This window comes from Berghia stephanieae, chromosome 8 (assembly GCF_034508935.2).
Source record: "Berghia stephanieae isolate SIO BIC M18660-M18661 chromosome 8, UCSD_Bste_1.3, whole genome shotgun sequence".
NCBI classification, from domain to species: domain Eukaryota; kingdom Metazoa; phylum Mollusca; class Gastropoda; order Nudibranchia; family Aeolidiidae; genus Berghia; species Berghia stephanieae.
In genome coordinates, this window is record NC_088367.1 from 29,307,177 (window position 1) to 29,332,244 (window position 25,068).

Here is a 25,068-nt window from a genome sequence, read left to right on the forward strand (position 1 = left end):
TAAAATGAATACCTGGCCGTTCACAACGCTGTCTCTGTCGAATAAAATGGTAATATCGCCTAACAGGCATCATGTCTCGTTCTACATGTTGCGAGTGGATGTTTGTCAGGGTCCCTTTGTAAAGCGCTTTGAGAACGTTTAGGGGATATTGCTCTATATAAAAGCTCGATTTATTTTTTATTAATTTTATTTCACGATATATTTTTCACCAATATATAACAGACCACGTCAACCTTGTTTTATGTTGGACAAAACTAGATCAATAGAAATTAGGTTTGAAGTAAAAAAAAAAGGCAGATCAGAAGTTTTGGAATTAATTTCTTTTTTAAAGTTCCAGAGCCAAAAACTAATTCTTGCCAAAAGAGAATATAATTTAAGATAAAATTTATATCGTGGAATGTGTTGACTCAGACCAGCTCCCAAGTGTGCCCCCCCCCCCCTACACCCCCCCCCCCCCCCCCGATTAAGAATTATAAAACAAACATGCGAAAATGTATACCATTTGATAGATTTCACCCTTCCCCACACTCAAAAAAAAAAGAACATCTGACAGGCCAAGATATATTATATTATAAAGATGCTAATATATGATATAACTTGACATTGACAAAACCGGCATGATGTCTTTTTTTCTAAAGAGTGGAGAAGTGTGAAATCTATCAAATGATGTCCATTTTACCTTATTTATATTCTAACTTTCAATATGGGGGGGGGGGGGGGCACATTAACAGGTCTTCGTCATCTCATCCCACGGATATGAGCGATGTATATAATAATTTCAAGCTGCATGTTTATTCCTGTATAACTTCGTTTTAAGACAAATTGGCACAACTAAAGGTCATAGAATGAAAAAAAAAAACACCCTGCCCATTTAATATTTTGACAGGGAAAACTCGTGCTTCAAATTATATCGATCAATTAAAATAACCCTCTTCTTGTAAAGAAACTCTAAAACCTAGGATAAACTCCGGTTGTACGTGCCTAAAATGGGTCTGAAGGACTTATAATATTACTTCAATAAACAATATCTATAGAAGGAACGATATTGACGTTACTGATCTGTTTGTTGTTTTTTTAGACAGACATTTTTATGATAAGTTCTCACTAAAATATCTTATCCATCATACTATAAACATTTAATTGGTACGTCATATCCGGCTAGAGGATGTTGTGAGTATTTTAGCTAAAATATTGCATCTATAATCACTCAGTTTCACGTCATACATTATTGTCCCAAATTTCGTATTCTTAGCTATAAATTAAGTTGTCTTTTTTCAGCATTTAGAAAACCCCCATCCGTCCGTCATGACATCGTTTTCAGATGTTAGCAAATTAATATGTTTTTTTTTTTTAAACCAAAATGAATCCCGTCGTTAAATAGATAGTTAAATTGCGATATCCACTGCACACGATGGTTTATTGGTACGGTCAAACATTTCATCATTTACATGTTAATAATGGTGATAATAGAGCAAACCAGTGCTATTCTTGTGCAATGTGTGTTCTATGGAATTTTCAAACACTCGCCCTGAATAACATAATTTTGACTGTTCAGACCCGGAAGCGGATGTAGATGGTAAGAGATAAAAAATGTGTTTAGAACGACGTGTAATTATTTGCAGGTCCGATCACCGACCATAATTATGGGCTTGATTTAACATGGTTGTAATGGACAATATTTTGCTGTTGGTCTCAAAGTATTTCCATAATAACAATGAGTCCATGATAGTTTTAGTTATCAGACCTGAAAATAGGTGGACGTCGATTGAGAAGCGTCCAAGGAAAAAAAAAAGAAACAAATATTATTATTATTATTATTATTATTATTATTATTATTATTATTATTATTATTATTATTATTATTATTATTATTTATAGTATTAATGTTGTTGTTGTTGTTGTTGTTCTTCTTCTTCTTCTTCTTCTTCTTCTTCTTATTATTATTATTATTATTATTATTATCATCATTATTATTATTATTATTATTATTATTATTATTATTATTATTATTATTATTATTATTATTATTATTATTATTATTATTATTATTATTACTAATATTATTATTTATTTATTTATTTATCTTTTATATATTATTGTAACACGCCTTGCAGGCTGACACGTTTCAAATTGCTCTGTGTTTTCTATGTATTTTAGCGTTTATTCACATTTTCAATTCTGGATTTTTATACCAATCTAATCGTGACGTTTTAGTCTTCTGAGTGATATAATTATTTCTGATTTTTTTCAAAGGACTTGTGTATTATTCGTGAATTTTATGCTAAATTTTAATAATTTCAAGTGTTTTATTTTATGAACAAATTTGTTTATTTATTTTACTACAAGTGTTCACTGTGCTCTAACATCTATGACCAGAGTTATGAATCTAGAAAATGAAACACACATCACCATACAGTCTATCGCGATGACACTGTAGGAATGGTCCTTGATTTTAAACATGACACAGTCAAGCTTCATTCAATATATAGGCCACCACCCAGTGCAAAAAATAGATTAAAAACATCACTATTTATTGCTGAATTTGAGGACTTCCTTCTTCGCTTTGACATGAAGTCAAAGAAAAATATTATTGTTGGAGATTTCAACTTACACTTTGATCGAGACACACCGGATATAAGAAATATAAATAAACTACTTTCGTCACATCACATGACACAGCATGTCAATGACAAGACACATCGGTGTGGACACATTATTGACTGGGTATTGGCCAGCGTTGACATGCAACTAGCGACACCTATCAATGTAGATGATCTTTGTATTTCAGACCATCATTTAATATCTTTTGGCATCAGAGGGGGGACAGTACACGACACAAAAACAAAAAGAAATAGTTGTGTCGAGAAATTTGAAGAAAATTGACATAGAACTATTTAAAGCGGACCTCTCTCACTCTCTAACTACACACTGTGAGAAAGAAGTTACTGTTGGCAATTTTGATAAAGCAATTATTAGTGTTATGGATAAGCACGCACCTCTCACGACAAGATCTGTGAAAGTCAGAAAAGAATCACCATGGTACAATTTGGAGGTAAAACGCATAAAGAAAGAGAAAAGAAAAGCGGAGAAGAAATGGAAAAAATCTGGCCTGACAATTGATAAGGAAACTTACATATCATTCAAACAAAGACTCAAAGAGGTGACAATTAAGGCAAAGCGTATCTACTATCTTGATAAGGTTGATAATATTAAAAGTCCGAAGGAGTTTTATAAAATCTCAGATAAGCTTCTAGGCAAAGAGTTAAAAAATGCCTACCACACCACACTGACGACAAGCAACTCGCGGAGTGCTTTGTAGAGTATTTCATGAATAAAATAACAACGATACGGAGTGAACTTGACACAGACGAAACAGAAGCAGAATATACCTCTTTTTATGGTGAACCCTTAACAACTTTCAAAGAAATTCAATAAATGACACAAAGAAAACGATTCTCTCTAGTCCGAGCAAATCATGTAGGCTCGACCCTTTACCAACATCGCTTTTGAAGGAGTGTATTCATGAACTTGCACCTTACACCACTGAATTGATTAATCAATCATTAAGGGTTGGAATTGTTCCAGAAAGCTTCAAGAAAGCATTGGTGAAGCCATTGTTAAAGAAAACAGGACATGACAGTGATAATTTTTAAAACTTTAGGCCTGTATCAAATCTACCATTCATCTCCAAAATTCTAGAAAAGATTGTTCTAAAACAACTTTCATGTCACGTGAAACATAATAACCTCGATAAGTGCTATCAATCGGCCTATCGGCAAAATCATAGCACAGAAACAGCATTGATGAGAATCACAAATGACTTGCTGCAAATTATTGATCAAGGAAAAACCACCATCCTTAGTCTTCTCGATCTTTCGGCGGCCTTTGACACCATCGACCATGCCATACTACTTCGAAGGCTACAAGTTACTTTCGGCATATCAGGCACTGCTCTAAACTGGTTTGCATCATATCTTACTCAAAGAACTCAATCAGTTTTAATTGGGGAAGTAACTTCTTCAAAGCGTGACCTTTATTTTGGTGTACCTCAAGGATCCGTTTTAGGTCCAGTCCTTGTTGTACTTTACACTTCCCCTGTTGTGAGAATCTTAGAGCAACATTCTCTCGCTTACCATATGTACGCTGATGATACCCAGATTCATAGCATGTGTTTGCAATCCGATATTGTTTGAAAGATAACTGTTTACGAACAATGCATCAACCATGTGATGAGATGGATGTCTGCAAATAGATTAAAATTAAATGGCGACAAGACCGAAGCCTAATTCATTGCTAGTTCCAATAATAAGACAGATTCATTTACACTGGCACTGACAATCAACGACAATGACAAAATACAACTCACAACATCAGCAAAAAATCTCGGCATCACCTTAGAGGGTGATCTGTTTATGAACAAACATATTAACAATGTGAGATCAAGTACTATCTGCATTCTAAGAAATATCAGAACAATCAGACCATTTATTAATAGGGAAACCGCAACAAATTGGTAACATCTTTGATATTCCCGAAAATGGACTACTGCAATGCACTGTTCGTTGGTCTCACAAAAGACAAAATAAATAAACTCCAGAAAATACAGAACATGGCAGCCCGCGTTGTACTGCAGAAAGACAGGAAAACTGCAGCTCCCGAATTACTACAGCAGCTGCATTGGTTGCCAGTGGTCCAGCGGATTAAATATAAATCTTTAACTATCGTTTTCAGATGCTTTGAGGGCTCGTCAGCAGCATATCTCTCAAACCTCGTCGAACGGTATAACCCACAGCGATCGCTTCGATCAACGAACGACCTCAAATTGAAAACACCCCGCTGTCGAGTGAAGACTGGTGAACGCGCCTTTGAGCATTCTGGTCCAAGGTTGTGGAATTTACTACCACTAGAAATACGTTCTTCGTCTTCACTAGAGGAATTCAAGCGTCGATTGAAGACATTCTCATTTCGACAGGCTTTCTTTTGATTATGTGTATAATTAGCGTTGTTCGTGTACTGTGTTAGGGCTTAATCTGTGTTATGCGCCCAGAGCCCACCTGAAGAAGGGATGTTTGGCGCACTATAAATCTATACCATTATTATTATTATTCATTATTATATATATTTTTTACTTTTTTTTCAATCAATTTGATTAATCAGGTAAGGGGTCTCGATAGCTCGATTGGTAGAGCACTCGCTTCACACTCAAAGGGACCAAGATCGATCCCGGGTGCAGTCGAAATTTTCTCCGACCCCGGCCCTGTCCACCCAGCAGTAAATCGGTAGCTGGGTCTCTTAGATCTTAGTGGAAAGTAATTTTGCGATAGACTAGCGTCCTATCCAAAGGGTGGCAAGCAATTGTAATTGTTCGTTTCACGTTATAGAAACTGGGTATTAACTCCGGGGTCCATGGGCTTCATGGCTCTCACGGACTACTTTAATTAGGCGTGTTTCTCTATATCCATTATGTTCTCTGAATTTGTTTGAATCGACATGAATATAATGTATGTCGGTTTTAATCTAATTCGTGTCCCATGGCGTCCATCCAGTATTTTGTTATAAAAGGCAAAATGAAGGAAAATTGTTTTATTTTCCAGAATGATGAGGTATTTAGTTGGTTTTTTAAAAAAATATATTTTTTTAAATTAATTAATTAATTATAACCAGTTAACTGTCGTGCTCTTGAAAAAACTCGTATTTAAAGATTTGGCCATAAAACTCGTGTATTTAAAGATTTGGCCATAAAACTCGTGTATTTAAAGATTTGGCCATAAAATTCGTGTATTTAAAGATTTGGTCATAAAACTCGTCCTTCAAATATTGATCGATTTAAATAACCCTCGTATTGGCAAAAAAAAACTCTCTAAACCTGGGACTTTAACCCTGCCATATTCTGGCAAAACCGATGTGTGCTTATTTGCAGGACAAACAACCCACTTTAATTTTTATGGGCTCATTGTTCTCAACAAAAAAATGACACAAAATATTGTCCAGTACAACAATGTTAAACTTGGCTCATTATTGCGTTCAGATGACAGACCTGCATATATGTTTACGTCGGGCATATCGCAATTTGAAAATACAAATTTTGACCAAAATTTGAACTTGAAATTATCGACCATTTCTGTCATCTTTAGTCATATTTAATACATCTGAAAACACCTGGTTTTAATATCTTTAAACCAAAAAAAAAAAAACCCCAGAAATCTCTTTTTGTTTTTTTAATTCATTGTGTGTCATGGACAGGACGATATATCTATAGTAAAAAAAAATTGTTTGCATTGGTTAAACCAACAAAAGTGAATATCTAGATCTAATATTGCACAAGATGCGAAGTAGTTGTTGAGCTTGATAAAATGTGCGATTTTATGGGCCGTCCAGATAAAATGTGTGATCGTATGGGCCGTCCAGATAAAATGTGTGATCGTATGGGCCGTCCAGATAAAATGTGCGATTTTATGGGCCGTCCAGATAAAATATGCGATCGTATGGGCCGTCCAGATAAAACGTGCGCTCGTATGGGCCGTCCAGATAAAATGTACGATCATATGGGCCGTCCAGATAAAATATGCGATCGTATGGACCGACCAGATAAAATTTGCGATAGTATGGGCCGTCCAGATAAAATGTATGATCGTATGGGCCGTCCAGATAAAATATGCGATCGTATGGGCCGTCCAGATAAAATGTGCGATTTTATGGGCCGTCCAGATAAAATGTGTGATCGTATGGGCCGTCCAGATAAATGTGCGATTTTATGGACCGTCCAGATAAAATGTGTGATCGTATGGGCCGTCCAGATAAAATATGCGATCGTATGGGCCGTCCAGATAAAATGTACGATTTTATGGGCCGTCCAGATAAAATATGCGATCGTATGGACCTACCAGATAAAATTTGCGATCGTATGGGCCGTCCAGATAAAATGTGTGATCGTATGGGCCGTCCAGATAAAATATGCGATCGTATGGGCCGTCCAGATAAAATGTGCGATTTTATGGGCCGTCCAGATAAAATATGCGATCGTATGGGCCGTCCAGATAAAATGTGCGATTTTATGGGCCGTCCAGATAAAATATGCGATCGTATGGGCCGTCCAGATAAAATGTGTGATCGTATGGGCCGTCCAGATAAAATGTGTGATCGTATGGGCCGTCCAGATAAAATGTGAGATCGTATGGGCCGTCCAGATAAAATATGCGATCGTATGGGCCGTCCAGATAAAACGTGCGCTCGTATGGGCCGTCCAGATAAAATGCACTATCATATGGGCCGTCCAGAAATAATATGCGATCGTATGGGCCGTCCAGATAAAATATGCGATCGTATGTGCCGTCCAGATAAAATATGCGATCGTATGGGCCGTCCAGATAAAACGTGCGCTCGTATGGGCCGTCCAGATAAAATGTACCTTCATATGGGCCGTCCAGATAAAATATGCGATCGTATGGGCCGTCCAGATAAAACGTGTGGGCACGTCGACTTTTCTTGTGGCAGAATTGATAAAACGCCAAACCGACGTGCAGTTATTTGTATGTCTGATAATCAAATTCCTGATGGGCTCGTTTTTGTAATGGCAATCTCAAAAATTGACGCAAAATATTGTCCACTACATTTACAACAATGTTAAACTAGGCCCATAAGTGGATTCAGATGTCAGACCTGCATATATGTACACGTCTCGCCAAACCTATCTAATTTTTTTTTATCTTTGAGCTTTTATATAGCGCAATATCCACTAAACGTGCTCAAAGCGCTTTACAATGGGTCCCTGACCAACAGTAACACGTAACATGTAGAACGAAGCATGATGCCTGATATTAAGGCGATATTAATTTTTATTTTGACAGGGACAGCGCTGTTAACGGCCTGTGCTCATTTTACACCTGACTGCGGTGAGAGAATATGAGTAAAGAGCCTATTCCAAGGGCTCAACTGTATCGCCGAGCGAGGCTCGAACCCAGGACCTTCCGATCCGAAAGCGAGTGTCATACAACTAACTAGACCGCATAGCCGCACAAGAATTATCCAACCTGAGACATCAACCTTCAACAGCAGAATAACTTACCTCGCACATTTGCTCGTAGTCTTCCTTGCTACGCGCAGCCTCTTGTCGTGCCTCCTCCAATTTGAATTTTCTCTCCATAAGAGTCGACTGCTTTTGTTTCGAGATGCAGTCTTCCTTCAGAAGGCGTTTGCCGTACTTGAAGAGCGTTGAGCTATTCAACGGGATGGAATCCTTCAACAAAAAAAAAACAAAAAAACAAAAACAAAAAACAAACAAACAAATAAACGCAGGACGAAGAAGACTGTTTTTATAATGAGCAATATGAAGGAATGGATATGAAGATATTGAGTTAATAATAATGATAATAATAATAATAATAATAATAATAATAATAATAATAATAATAATAATAATAATAATAATAATAATAATAATAATAATAATAATAATAATAATAATAATACTTATTATTATAGTTATTATTTAACACATTCGTGTAATATATATATATATATATATATATATATATATATATATATATATATATATATATATATATATATATATATATATATATGGAAAGTATGAGATAACTGAAAGAATGAGATCACTTGAAGAAAAAAAAAATCATTGAACCAACGAGAATACATATGCCGATAAATGTAATGGACTTATCTTTTTTTTCTTTTTTTAATGGACTTTTTCAGCACATTCAACTACTACTGTCTAAATTCCTTAAATACCGTGTAAGTATTTGTCTTTTTATCTTGTTGCGTCATTGGCTCATCACAACGTGAACTTATTTGCAGTTTGGTAACCTAAATTGTTAAGGGCCTCTTTGTTGTAATTATGAAAAATACTCTAAAACCAACGGAAAATATTTTCCATTACAAAAATAGTAAAGACAGCCCATAATTGCGTATTAAGATCAAACCTGCAAATATGTGCACATCAGATTCATCAGTGTCTAGTCTTACGCAATGGTAAGCAATATTTAGTATTTTTATTATCTGTATAGGTGACATTAATTATCGCAAATCTAGGAATGCTTTAGATGTTAAAAAACAGGAAATTATGGTTAAGATTCAGTTTTAGCACCGGAATCATCCAGACATAATAACGATTTGGGTTACATATAGATAGTATGCAGATGACGTCACTCAGGCCTTTGTTATCGTTTTTGCCATCCGCGTTTGTGAGTTGTTCTCACTAAACTGTATTAACCAGACTATAAAAGTTCATGGTTACACAGAGTTTGTGTGTTGGTCCGTTATAATTCCGGATGGCAATGTTGTGAACTCCTTGGCCAAGCGCATTCTATCTATAGACTTTAGGCCTTTGACCTTAGTTCTTCCCTTGTCTTTGACACATTGGGCCGTCCAGATTCGCCATTCCTGCCGGTCCTGTGCTGCCATGGACGCCTCGTCCAATGTCAGCTCTCTAGTTTTAAGGTCTTTGTTGACAATAGGACTCAATAGTCTGATGTCACGTCCGCCCAGCAACGAGCAGTTTGGTTCCAAACAAAGAAAATCGGTACTTTTTATTCTTCATACTGGCTAGAATTTTTTCACATATCATGTGATCAGAATGTATAAAATTCAAAACATGATCAGATTTATAATGTTTTTATCCTCTGGATATACTTTTATGCTCGTCGGAGGAGTAGTTCATAAAGACGTCCGCCATTGTTCCGATAGTTTAGAACCAGTTACTAAGTTACTATGCATCATTACGAGGGAAGTGACGTCATGACTGTTGGAACCTATTACATTCCATGTCGTCTTTGGTGTCCTCGTTTACCTCACTCTGCTGTTATAATTTTACCATTCAAATGCTTTTTTTTCGGGGGAAGCGGTCTTCTTTCATGCGGAGGACGTGTCCTAAGACAGCGTTGTTGGATGGTGATCGTAACGTCCTGCATTCCAGTTCTTTTTTTTTTTAGAATTTCACTATTTGTTACGTGGTGAAAGTAGCTGACATTGAATATTTTTCTTAGGCATTGTGGTTGGAAAGTATGACGCGTTTTTTGTCTCTTCCATACATTTGCCATGTTCCGTTTCCGTATATAAAGAGGACTGAAAAGATTGTTGCTTTAGAGGTCCCATATAACATTAAATATGGTATGTATATATATATATATATATATATATATATATATATATATATATATATATATATATATACACGTTTTGGATATGGCGCTTTTAGAATATATACTAACGAAATAGTGATAATGGAGAGGCTTCGGATAGGAAAACCAAAAACTAGAGGTGCCTGAATGAATGAGTCAATAAAATGGAGAGAAAGATAAAGGGACAGTACAGACAATACATGCACACCTCATACACCTCCCAAGAAACTCTTGCTCTCTTACTGGGCATCCATATGTTTCTTTCCATGCCACCCTCTCATTGTCTGTATTGTTCCTATCCATTAGCACTCTTTCGTTAGTATTTTCACGATCCCAGGCTTCAGGCAGCCCCCACTGCTCTCTACTTTAAAAAAAATAAAATAATATCTGGTTTTATCTTTGATATTACCTTTAAGTTACCGGCTGGCCATAATATCGAATCAAATTGTCATTTTATACAGTGCAGGTCACAGGTTAGACACCTTTATTTTTGCAATAGGGTCTTTTGGTAATCTGAAAATCTCTATACCCAGCTTTGCTTATTCACATGTCAGTCAAGTGAGGTAATTTGTGAATGAAACCTTATCCAAGAACGCAATGCCGAGGAACAGAATTTTGCAATCAATGTCACCCATTCAAACATTTACAATTCTCAATATTGCTGAGTTTTATTATTTTTAAGATAAGTGCACACTTGTCGCTTTCTATGTGGGCGGCAAAATTATAAATTTAATAGAATAAAGAATTCACGTATTTGTATTTGGCAATAAACTGGAAATAGATTATTTTAAAAGACCTTGGTGATATCATGAAACCTCATCCCAAGATAATTTTCGTATCAAATCCATTACTTCCTTCTTAATCCATGAAAATAGCTCTTTTCCGGCCGGTTGCTATGGACGCGATACGTTGCACATTGACGTGCCAATAATTATGATCCACGAGAAATCTATTTTTTGTCTACAAACCTTTTTCACGCCTTGTCAAGCCTTCGGACGCCAACGCCGGTTCTTATCAGTTTTCCGATACTCAGAAAATAAGTTATAAGGGGCACCGACTGGGCGGTGATATTTCTGGATATTCTTCCTGTTTGTAACTTTCCCAGTGCAAAAGGAATCGAACTAATTTTTTATAGAATTAGCTGAATAATGATGATGATGATGATGATGATGATGATGATGAAGATGATGATGATGATGATGATGATGATGATGATGATGATGATGATGATGATGATGATGATGATGAGCATGATAATAATAATTATGATGATGATGATGATGATGATGATGATGATGATGATGATGATGATGATGATGATGATATTAATAATAACAATATCATTATTATTATTATTATTATTATTATTATTATTATTATTATTATTATTATTATTATTATTATTATTATTATTATTATTATTATTATTATCGTCATCATCATCATCATCATCATCATCATCATCATCATCATCATCATCATCATCATCATCATCATCATCATCATCATTATTATCATTGTTATTATTATTATTATTATTATTATTATTATTATTATTATTATTATTATTATTATTATTAATAATATTATTATTATCATTGTTATTCTTATTCTTATTCTTTTTCTTATTCTTATTCTTATTATTGTTATTATTATTATTATTATTATTATTATTATTATTATTATTATTATTATTATTATTATTATTATCATTATTATTATGAAAGCAACAGGTTATGATTTTAGATAAACTTTCTCGTCAACATACATTGTCTTTTGGTGTTCCTCAAGGCTCTGTTTTGGGTCCAATTCTTTTTGTTTTGTATACTTCTCCATTATCTAATGTCATCACTGGTCATGGGCTGCGCTATCATCTCTATGCAGATGATACGCAACTTTATGCTACTGATAAAACTAAAAATCTCGAAAATATTGTGAAACGTGTGGAAGAATGTGTGACGGATGTGAAAGAGTGGATGGATGCAAACAAGTTGAAAATGAATGAGTCAAAAACAGAAGTGATGATTGTGGGAAATAGAGGGCAGTTGAAGGTGAATGATGGTCTTGAGGTGTTGATTGGGGGTGAAAAGATCAAAGTTTCAAAGACTGTGAAAAATTTGGGTGTCTATTTTGATTCAGAAATGAAAATGTCAGCTCACATTTCTGCTCTCTGTAAATCTTTATACTTTCAATTGAAGAAAATCAGTTCGATCCGTCAGTATATTGCAATTGGAACATGTAAAACATTGGTTGTTTCCCTCATTTTTTCGAAACTAGACTATTGTAACTCGCTGCTTGTCAACTTGCCTCAGGCTTCTATTAAACAATTGCAACTACTGCAAAACAGTGCTGCAAGATTAGTTTTTGGCAAAAAAAAATTTGATCATGCAACCCCTTTGTTGGCCTCTCTCCACTGGTTGCCCATTGAAAAGCGCACATATTACAAAGCAGCGTGTCTTGTTTATAAGTGTTTGGCTGGTATAGCACCGGCATATCTCACAGATCACGTGGTCATGTGTAAATTTGAAAATTACACTTTAAGATCATGTAATGACCAAACGAAAATTTCGGAAAAAAGATCAAGAACAAAATTTGGTGATAGATCGTTTGCTTGTTTCGGCCCCAAGATTTGGAATGAACTACCACGTGGTCTGAGGGAGTGCAAGTCTTTACCTACTTTTAAAAAGAATCTCAAGACACATTTTTACTGTATTTGTTTTTCTTGACTCTATATGAATCCTTGATTTGGCTATGAATTGTTATTGTTGTTATTATTTTATTTTTTTATTTTTTCACTTAAAATTGATATTTATATTGTAAAGTGCCCAGAGCTTGTGTTTTACACGAGAATGAGCGCTATATAAATGTGTATTATTATTATTATTATTATTATTATTATTATTATTATTATTATTATTATTATTATTATTATTATTATTATTCTTATTATGATTATTATTATTATTATTATTATTATTATTATTATTATTATTATTATTATTATTATTATTATTAATATGATTATTATCATTATTATTCTTATTCTTATTCTTTTTCTTATTCTTATTCTTATTATTGTTATTATTATTATTATTATTATTATTATCATTATTATTATTATTATTATTATTATTATTATTATTATTATTATTATTAATATTATTATTATCATTTTGGCAAAAGTTACACATTGGTGATGTTTACCACAAGATCAGCAACAACAGCATATCTATATTCATTACTTCTGAGAAAAAATTAAACTTTCTTATCGTATTTTCATCGGAGATAACAAAATTAAATATGTTTTAAGATGCACATTATTGAAATTGATACTTCGATTGAATATACCTGAATGGTAAAAATATTTGCTTTATATCATTAACCCTCTCCATACCAACTATGGGAAAATCGTCACATTCGTTACGATAAAACCAACATTTTTCTTATTCCTTTGTTTCTTGTACATCATAATATTTAAAGAAAATGAACAGTCTGCTGTGAAGCATGTTTTGCTAAAGAAATTATTTATCGCAAGAACTTAGTACTGCTATTGTATTTGAGTGATAAAAAAATATATTTTTGTGTTAGTCGGGTGTGAAGTTTTGGGGAAATCCTGAAAATGGCTGGTAAAGAGAGAGTTAAATTATTTATGATTGTGCCTACATTGATCATCTTAGTAATGTCTTTATCAACGTCTCTCCTCTTCGTTAGACAGCGCGGAATAGGCTATCGAAGGCTGTGTGTGGCACAGCGGAAATGAGGATAAAATTTGCTTTTTTAGTTTCTCAGGATGTAAGTCCACTGGTGTGTATCTCAAACTGAGCAATCTTGTTCCAGTACTTCTTAAACTAGTGTTTTATAGCGTTTCTAGATACTTAATCTGAGCAACTTGATGCCGTGCTTTGTTTGAAAAATGCTGAGCAGAAATTTATTTTTCTTTTTACTATACGCATTAATCGTTGTTTTGTTTTGTTTTGTTTTGTTTGTTTCATCTATTTAAATGGTTGAATATTGAGCATTAGTTGACAGATACATTATATCAATTAAATAAACATTCCTCATAAACCCTAAATAAATATTACCCCTTTGCTTTATTTAAAAATACTTTTCCCCTACAATTTCTTTTAAAGAGAGCTTTAAACTTCTAAGCTTGCTAAATCATATGTGACCCCTCGTCTCAAAACGGTATTATGTCGGAATGATAAAGATGCTTAAAATTGAATTTATTTCCAGAAATATCCGACTTCCAATGAGTGTGTATGCTTTATTGAAAAGAATGAATGTCGTATCTTAGAATGATAAATAGCAATAATTCAGATTTTTGACCAGATTAGCTTTAATTCGGCTTTAGAGTATCTGGTTCATCCCGACATAATAACGTTTTGGGACGATAGGTCACATATGTGTTATCAAATGTCTTGCACTTCAGTGTAGGTTTGAATTTATGTTTCTAAATTAAAAAATAAACGTATGTTGTATGACCAGGTCTATGCTTATAATCTGTTATATCAAATATGTCTGCATAAGGCTTAAAGTGACACTATATTTGAAAACAAATGAACTAAGGGATAAGTTATTAAACTAATGGAGAAATGTATAAATAGATAGATAGATATGTTTGTGAGGTAATGTGAGCCGTGGATCCCAAAGAGTGCTCGACAGTTTTATTAGCAAGAGTTAAAATAGAATGATGGAGAAAAGATGATAGAGACAAACAGAGGGACAACATTACAAACAGAGAGATAATAAAATGGATGGATAGATAGATATATAGATAGATGGATATATAGATAGATAGATAGATAGATAGATAGATAGATAGATAGATAGATAGATAGATAGATAGATAGATAGATAGATAGATAGAAAGGTTGATAGATAGATAGATGGATGGATAGAAAGATGGATAGAAAGATAGATAGATAGATTGATAGATAGATGGATAGATAGATAGATTGATAGATAAATAGATAGATATATGAATGGACGGATTGATAGATAAATTAAAAGTATTACTACCGTGAGAGAGACTTTCTCCATTCGTAGCTTGTCATCACGATCCTCAAACACCTTCGCATTCAACTGTATTGGCAACTGAAGAGGAAATGTACAAGTTTTTGATTAAGAAAGATCTTAATATCACAATGGCGCCTGTCCTGTGTTTGGCCATAATAATATTATGATGATACAAAACATTATGATTAACCAGTCGCTTGTTTTGTCACATTGTCGTGGAAACTCTGAAATTTGGGTTAGAATGTAATTGCAGGCATTTTAATATTTTTAAAATAAAAAGCATTATTGTGTATTGTTTATTTAATATTCTACTGTAGTTGTTAAACTGGCAAGAAACAATCATAAAATCCTGGCATATTGTTATACGAAGAGAGGATATCATTGAAAAGTAATACCCCCAATGCCATAACATTGTAAAATCATTGAGCTAAACACACAAAACATGCACCAAACATAAAGCCTTATCTTTCTTGGAGACAGTAGCGTTTCAGTTCAATGCAGAGTCACCTATAGTAAGACAAATTGTTGAATGCCATCAGCGTACAATAAAGCACATCACTTTTAATTTAATCATTATTTTTATAATGGTTTCCTTTCTAATTATGCTTTTCAGTTTTGGAGATTTTTATTTTTGTTTTCAATCGAATGGAGCAAAGTCCAGGATGTATGGAAGATATTGCAGATTCTTAAGTTCCAAACGATCCAAAGCTGATTGTATTTTGTGACTTACGCCGGGACTAGCGAGACGATGATCGCTTTACACCCCCCACCCTTCCGCCCCCACAACTTCCTTTAAACCTCTCCCTTGTTTGGCTAAATCTAGTTGAATCATATGTGTGCCCTTGTTCATAAATTTCTTTGTGGACAACATCCTCCGAGTCCAAAAATTTGGTGACAGTATCTTTTTTTTTGTCCGGCTGCAAATCTTTGAACTTTTTAGAGGAACGCGAGGATATTGTTGTTGTTTTGATTAATGGCTTAGACCCTTGCCCATACTCGAGTGTTATAATCCATGGTCATAATGAACCCAACGTTCATCTTCGGTGATGGTTTGATGGAAGAGCACGTCGCCTTCTTGTTCATCTCACCTAACCTCTGTTAATACACCTGTACTCTTTCAAGTTTCAGTTCAGGCGTCAGCATTCTTGGCACCTATCGTGCATATACCATTTGTGTATCCCGAAATATTGGTGATTATGTTGTGTATAACATAATTATGACTCATTAAATCAAACTGGTATTATGTCGGGGAGGAACAAATGACTCAAGGGGAGACCTAGAACAAATGATCCAAGAGGAGACCTAGAACAAATGACCCAAGAGGAGACCTAGAACAAATGACCCAAGAGGAGATCTAGAACACATAACCGCAGAAGAGATCTAGAACAAATGATCCAAAATAAGATCTATAACAAATAACCCAAGAGGAGATCTAGAACAAATGACCCAAGAGGAGATCTAGAACAAATGACCCAAGAGGAAATCTACGCGTAGAACAAAGGACCAAAGAGGAGATCTAGAGCAAATGACTCAAAAGGAGATCTAGAGCAAAGGACCAAAGAGGAGATCTAGAACAAACGACCCAAGGGGAGATCTAGAACATATGACCTAAGAGGAGATCTAGAACATATGACCTAAGAGGAGATCTAGAACAAAAGACCCAGGAGGAGATCTAGAACAAATGACCCAAGAGGAAATCTACGCGTAGAACAAAGGACCAAAAGAGGAGATCTAGAACAAAAGACCCAAGAGGAGATCTAGAACATATGACCCAGGAGGAGATCTAGAACAAAGACTCAAGGGGAGATCTAGATCAATTGACCCAAGAGGAGATCCAGAACAAAAGACTTAAGAGGAGATCTAGAACAAATGACCCAAGAGGAGATCTAGAGCAAATGACTCAAAAGAAGATCTAGAGCAAAGGACCAAAGAGGAGATCTAGAACAAACGACCCAAGGGGAGATCTAGAACATATGACCTAAGAGGAGATCTAGAACATATGACCTAAGAGGAGATCTAGAACAAAAGACGCAAGGGGAGATCTAGATCAATTAACCCAAGAGTATATCTAGAGCAAATGACCCAAGAAGAGGTCTAGAACAGATGACCCAAGAGGAGATCTAGAACAAATGACCCCAGAGGAGATCTAGAACAAATGGCCCAAGAGGAGATCTAGAACACATATAACCCCAGAAGAGATCTAGAACAAATGAACCTAGAGGAAAACCTAGAACAAATGATCCAAGAGGAAACCGAGAACAAATGACCCAAGAGGAGATCTAAAATTAGAATTATCATTTAAGAAGCAATATTGACTCTTCTCGATAAAACATACTTTTTTTCATTTATATAGGCATTATCCCCTGAACCTGCTCAAAGCGATTTACAAGGGCACCTTAGACAACAGCAACAGCTAACATCTAGGACGAGACTTGCTGTCTATGAGGCGATATTACAATTTGTTTCAGACAGAGACAAGTCTGCTAAAGGCCAGGTAGAGAATGTGAATAAAGAACGTTTGCCAAGGACTCAACTATCCCCCGCAGAGCCAAGACTAGAACCCTGGACCTTCCGATCTGAAAGGCAAGTGTCAAACCACAAGACCGAATGGCTGCATTTAACAAACCTTTAATCATTTTGAACACAGGTTCAAGTTTTGCCAACTAGTAAATCCAGCACCGTACCAGTTTTAAGGGAAGGCTCACAAATTTTAGTTTGAAATTGGAGAGTTTTAGCCACCCGAATGTACTCAAGGAAATGCGATGACTAAAACAGATAGAATACTACGCTTCTAGAAACTGTGGACTGTAAAAAATGAACGAAATAAACCTAACTCAAATAACAGCCCACAACAAAACAAAACAAGAATAAAATACCTATTCTGGGGCCTTTTGAGCATAGAGCCCTTCTTCAAAAAACACTAAAATAGAATAGGAAAAAAATGGAATAGGCAATTTAGGATCAGGAAAATTGGAGATTGAGTCTCGTTGTGACTGGTCTCGATAAACTATCAAAATGAGTAAAATAATAATGATCCAGAGTTGTTGTAATCACTCAAAAATCGTTTCTCTTTAGGAAACAATAAAATATATAAGGAGCGAAATTGACGTCATTTGGCACTTTGTTATTAATTTTAGGCATCCATTTTTATGGATAGTTCTCGCTAAATTCTATCAATGGGACTATAAACGTTTAAATTTATACACAGTTTTGTGCAATGGTACGTTATATCAGACAGGAGGTGTTGTGAGAATGTTAACTAAACGCATTGCATCAACACTTAAGGAAAAATAAGATCAACATAATAGTTTACAAGTGATTAGAAGGGTCCCGATAGTTAATTTTGGTAGAGCATTCGCTTAAATACAGCGGGACCAATATCGGTCGCGGATTCAGCCAAAACGTGTTTTTATTTTTCTAATCCATCTGTCTACCCTGCAAGGATTGGGTGGCTGGGTCTATTAGATCTGGTGTAAAGAACTTTCCGAGGTGTGTCAAGCAAATGCCAATGCTTCTTTAACGCTATAAAAGAAAACAAAATTGAGCTTTTATATAGCGCAATATCCACTAAACGTGCTCAAAGCGCTTTACAAGAACAACATAATTGTATAACATAATATATTATAGAAGCCGAGTAAACCGGCTCTAGTGGGCCTCGTGGCTCTTACTTAATGACTACGTTTACCTGTAATTCATGAAATCTCATATGCGTCAGGCAGCTGTTGCCTATACGCAGGGCGGTACGCTCTTCTTTCTTTGCCTTCAGCACCGATTCGTATTCCTGCATGGCCACTTCTCGATCCAACTCTGAAATTTTAAGTGGAGAAACATTTAGAGATTGGTTTGAATAATAGACACTGGATTACACAATGAACATAGTAATTGTCTCGTAAAGCTATTACACCTGAATAAACCTGACATATCTGAAAGAATGAAATGAGCGCAATATCCACAACATGTGCTCAAAGCGCTGTGCAAGGGGTCCCTTTCCAATAGGACGAGACATGACGTCTGTTAGGTGATGCCACATTTTTTAAGGACAGATACAACGCTGTTGACGGCCAGGTACTCATTTTCCACACGAGCACGGTGAGAGAATGTGAGTTAAGAGGCATTTCCCGAGGGTTTTGGGTCCAAAGGCGAGTGTCATACCTCTAGCCCACATAGCCACACACACACACACACACACACACACACACACACACACACACACATATATATATATATGTATATGTGTGTGTGTGTGTTTGTGTGTGTTGTGTGACATAAGTGTACCTAGTTGAAGGTCGGATAACCAACAGTTTTGAGCTCATTGTTGTAATGGAAATACTCTCGAACCAACACAAAATATTGTCCATTACAATAATGTTAATAATAACACGTCCATAATTGACTTCGGTTATCAGACCTGCAAATACTACGTGCACGTTGGATCATCCTGATCGATCGATATATTTTTTTTAAATTAGGTAAATATTTTCTTTTTTAAAATGACAAAAATACGATTTGTAATGTACGGTAACTATTGTTTTGCGTTGAATGGGAAAGAATTGAAAAAAAAACCCAAGAAAAATAAAAGAGAACAAAAATAAAGACTTACGCACACACACAAACACACACGCACACACACACACACACACTAGACATAGACAGTCCTTCTATTTCAGCCTTCAGCTACAATATATCATCGCTGGCTTCACGAATTCATTATTCAGTTGTAAGAATCAGTATTCCTTTGCACGCTCAAGAATGAGGTGAAACTTGAAACGATTGCGAGTCCTCTTCATTGAATGGGATTCAATATAACCCAGGGGCTCTCTGTAGAAAGTCGTTCACGCTCATTAGAAACAGCGTAGGATTTTGATCCTCACCCCCTTCCTCTCTCCACCCTTGGCTTACCCAATCAGATGAAACCTATTTTAAGAGGTGAAGGCTACCTTAAAAACACGGCGAAGTACCAGTGCGTGTTTATTTTTGCCACACTGATCGTAATAATAGTAGAAATAAAACAAACTTCACTTTCCTAACAACCTTGCTCTACAAAATAAAATCAAGGAAATTGATATATTTTGCCCATGTAAAAAGACACAAATCTATTATGGAAGATAATTTAGAGGGCAACGTTGAAGGCAGGAGACCAAAGGGCAGACCATCTAGAACACCATGGATGGATGATGTGAAAGGATGGAGGGACTATCTGCAGCTGAATGTAGCCAAAAAACGTGCAACAGAGAAAAATGGCGTACCATTCCGTCAACCTGACACCGGAAGTACGTAAGTAAGTAAGTAAGTAAGTAAGTGAGTAAATTTCCTTTACAGATGGAAAAGCCTGACATTGACAAAGATATGAGAAAAAGAAAAAAATCTGAGAAAATTGAGTGTTGAGTTTCAGACAAAGCAAAGAGAAAAATACACAAGACAAGTCCATTCCCAAAAACATCACACTGCCTCGGCTGACATCATAGGAGATCACGGTCGAAAATACATCGCACCGTTGAGCCAGCCACATGAATGATAAAAATGGGACCCATCTTCTCTAAACGGTTTTTACCGGGGATTAACTAGACGATGAAAAATAATATTTAAAAACCAACTTATTTCTATTTCTTAAAATACACGTCGTCTGCAAGACGTCCACTCTTACAATGTCTCTATAACAGTTAGATTCACACTTGAGTCAAATAAGGTAAAGTTTACGATGTTCGTAAACTTTATCCGATTTGACTCAGGTGTTTTATCCAAGGACAGAAAAGAGAGCATGAGTCCTCCAATGGTGTCACCCGGCCAGTCACTAACTACAGCCAGCATATTACAAAGTGGGAAATCCCGACGCTGAGCCATCGTAAAAATAAAAGTGAAAAAGAGCACTCAAAAACAAAACAACAACTTTGCATTGATTGACTGAAATCGCGAGAAAAATCGGTCATTATTATTTTTATTTTTAATTTGTTGGGCAAAAAAACAATACTTGACTTGGGAGAAGGTAAGGGGATGGGGTGTGTGTGTGTGTGTGGGGGGGGGGGGGGGTAAAGAAGAAATTAAAAGGAACAATGGCTCAACACAGTTAATTTTCTCTTTTTATCGTTCCCGTCTGTCCTATAAATCTACTATATCGAGCGATGTGGATTAGATATAACTATTTCAGATCTGATTTCGACATTCCAATTTTTCCAACTACTTTGCTTGGAATTCAGTTATTTAGTGGATTAGTGTGGAATTCTAAACGTTTGTTTGTTTTGTTTTAAAAGCTCTTCCAGGTTAGTTAAACGCCATTGAAAGAGCATGACTCGAACCCTAGACCTACCCATCCGAAGGCGAGTTCATTACCATAAATCCATAACGAGCAGATTATATTTGAGGCGACATGCGATTAAAAAAAAATATACCAGTTCGTTCAGTGTAAAAAATTAATTCCATGCACCACGCCGATTGCGAGCTTTCACTCACAGAATTGGTTTCATGTGATCTTTGCTTACTTACAGTGTCTAGACGGATATAAAAGATTTTGTTCAACTTTCTAACCCAAGTCGTTTTTTAAGATCACATTTTTGTTGTTGTCCTAGCTAAGATTGTATGAAAACGTTTTAAAAGATTTTCCCATTTGGCTCTCTCCTGGCAACTACTGCTACTACTACTACTACTACTACTACTACTACTACTACTACTACTACTACTACTACTACTACTACTACTACTACTACTACTACTACTACTACTACTACTAATACCACTACTACTACTATTGATACTACTACTACTACTACTACTACTACTACTACTACTACTACTACTACTACTACTACTACTAATACTACTACTATTGCTACTACTGCTACTACTACTACTACTACTACTACTACTACTACTACTACTACTACTACCACTACTACCACTACTACTACTACTACTACTACTACTACTACTACTACTACTATTACTGCTACAACTACTACTACTACTACAACTACTACTACTACTACTACTACTACTACTACTACTACTACTACTACTAGTACTACTACATATTATGATGTATAATATTAACTAGAATTAACACAAGGATCCTTTCATTTGCACTAAGTTCAGTAATTAGAGGGTCCTTACCATTTAGCACCCATATCAGCCACCATTCATATACTATAAGGTGAATACCTTTTTCACTGATTCTGCCCCTTTGTTGTGTCCACCACATCCACAATCAATACAATAGAGAACAAGAGCGTGGTGTAAAAAAAACTGGTTCCAATCTCATTGAAAGTTTAAAACCACGCTTCAAGAGGACTGGATACACGTCTTGTATAATTGAACTTCTGGTTCCTGAATGATGGCATCTTATGTTCTAATCTAAATATATGCTCATCGTTAATAAAGATCCTCGATCCTCGTTCTTTTACGTCCTTTCATCTTTAGAATCTGCCTATACATCCAGCTACTTAAATATTTAAATGATGGCAACTTATAATTCAATATTTAACCTTTTTATTATTAGTCCTCCGAAGGACAGGATTACACTGACACTTCCAATGAATTTGGAACCAGAAGTGTGATGTCACAACTTCTCTGCTTTATTATTGTGGGGACAATTTGCATGGAAACAAATGTTTTGAAAGGCTTTACAACGCTGATCTTTGTAATAAGTTACCGATCAAGGGACTGATTTAGGTACCAAATACATTCACTCAATAGATGACTGACTATATATAACCCATAACAAAATATACTCACTCATTAAACTGAGTTTTTGATTCATAGCTGTCACCTCGGGGGAAAAGATGAGGTTCTGTAATGGGAAACAAAGTATATTACATGTCAGCAATGGGAATTGGAGAACCATTGCACGATTAGATTGATAAGAATATACGATTTTTGACCGATGTCAGGAATTATATTGACCTTCGAGGTCAATAAGTTACCGAATCGGTGAAAAATCCTCAATCTTATTAATACACCACATTCCCATATCTAAGAAAACTTTAAGAAAAATACCAAAAAACTTGAGCTTTTATAGAGCAATATCCATTAAACGTGTTCAAAGCAGCTAGCCAACAGTAACACTTAACATGTAGGATGAGACATGAAGCCTCTTAGGCGATATTACAATTTTGTTCGGACGGAGACATTGCTGTTAACGGCTAGGAACTCATTTTACACCTAAGTACGATGAGAGAATGTAAGTAAAGAACCTTTTTCAAGGATTCAACTATTCGCCGCTCGGGGATTCGAATCCAGAACCTTCCGATCCGAAGGCGGGCGTCATACCACGAGACTAAATAGCCACAAAATACACAATTGAAAATACAAATGGGATATATCACCAAGAATATCACATTTTTCTACATCAGCAAACGGTCAGTTATCACTTTTTATCTGACCGATGTGTTAAAAGGGACAAATAAATAATAATGTGAAATTGATTGTAAGCTTCAATTTAATTACAAAAACAGATCAAATGAACGTTTCGGGTTTCCCCTTTATCAACAAAACAGAATGAATGAAACACCACAGATGAATGAAATAATCAAGTTATGTCATTCATCTGTGGTGTTTCATTCATTCTGTTTTGTTGATAAAGGGGAAACCCGACACGTTCATTTGATCTGTTTTTGGAATTAAATTGAAGCTTACAATCAATTTCACATTATTATTCATTTCTTCGAGCTTCGAGCAGCAACATTTACATTAAAAGGGACAAAAGAGAGGTAGGTGTTGTAATAAACATACATAACTGTTTAATACATTGCGTTGTATCACCACGTCCATTGTACTTCCCAATAATTTGATATTTCGCTCTGAGACTTCTGTGTAAGGTGCTCTATAAGTTAACTTATTATTATTGTTATTATTATTATTATTATTATTATTATTATTATTATTATTATTATTATTATTATTATTATTATTATTATTATCATTATTATTATTATTGATTTTTTTTTGTTGATGATGATTATGACGATGATGATGATGATGATGATGATGATGATGATGATGATGATGATGATGATGATGATGATGATGATGATGATGATGATGGAGGATCCAACGACAACGACGGCAAAATCTAAGATGACAAATATTCAGTATAAATGACGAAATATTAAGATTTGTTCTCACCTTTTTTTTGAATTTTGCCAATGTGATTTTGCCATCTTTTCGATTACGATTGGGCGGCATTTTGTTAGATTTTAGTATTCCTGGAATAGATTTAGATTGTCTCACGACTTATCTCTCTCAATGTCAAATGGCGGTATAAATAAAAATTGCTTCTAATTCAAATTAAACTGTTCATCAACTTGTAAACGTGGATGGTGTTGTTACTCTCAACATATTCGTGTCACATAAGATGAAAAGGATGTTCAATACTTTTATACTTTCTATTTGCTTCGATTAATCTAGGTTATTTGATGTTTCTTTAGTTCCAATTCGATGTGAGATGGAACAAGCATTCAGGGTGGTTTGAAATCTTACACAAACTTCCTGTTGACACCGGAAGTAATCTAGTTTCTTTCTGTTGATGATGTCAAGGAAAAAGGTGTGTCTTCAATTATAATTCTGTTTGAGAGTATTGTGTTCTTTTGACTAACCTTCCTTTCAGAATATCCTGTCCACATAGATATGATAATTGTTAATTTAATGAATGAATGCATGAATGAATGGACGAATGAATAGATGAATGAATGGAGGAATGAATGGAACCGACGTGTATAGACATAGGTGCACATATATTCAGGTCTGATAACTGAAGGAAATTATGGGCTCGATTTAACATTGTATTAGTATTTCGATACAACAATGAATGCGCTCATTACGATGTGTACATATATATGCAAGTCTGATATCCGAATGCACTTACAGGCCTAGTTTAACATTGTTATAATGGACAATATTTTGCGTCATTTTCTTTTTTAGATTTCCA

At 35.2% G+C, this 25,068-nt stretch overlaps 1 protein-coding gene across 1 annotated transcript in view; it reads right to left on the reverse strand.

Moving 5' to 3' along the window:
* LOC144978479 (uncharacterized) overlaps positions 1 to 24,622 on the reverse strand; it is a 56,034-nt gene extending 31,412 nt beyond the window's left edge. Inside the window, exons 1-5 of the mRNA XM_078924623.1 lie at positions 24,267 to 24,622; positions 22,878 to 22,932; positions 18,838 to 18,959; positions 15,156 to 15,230; positions 8,066 to 8,236 (exon numbers count right to left, since the gene is read on the reverse strand). Of these exons, the coding sequence (XP_078780749.1) occupies positions 8,066 to 8,236; positions 15,156 to 15,230; positions 18,838 to 18,959; positions 22,878 to 22,932; positions 24,267 to 24,326 (483 nt within the window). The 5' untranslated portion in view covers positions 24,327 to 24,622. The remainder of the gene's footprint in view (positions 1 to 8,065; positions 8,237 to 15,155; positions 15,231 to 18,837; positions 18,960 to 22,877; positions 22,933 to 24,266) is intronic.
* Positions 24,623 to 25,068: the final 446 nt, after the last annotated feature.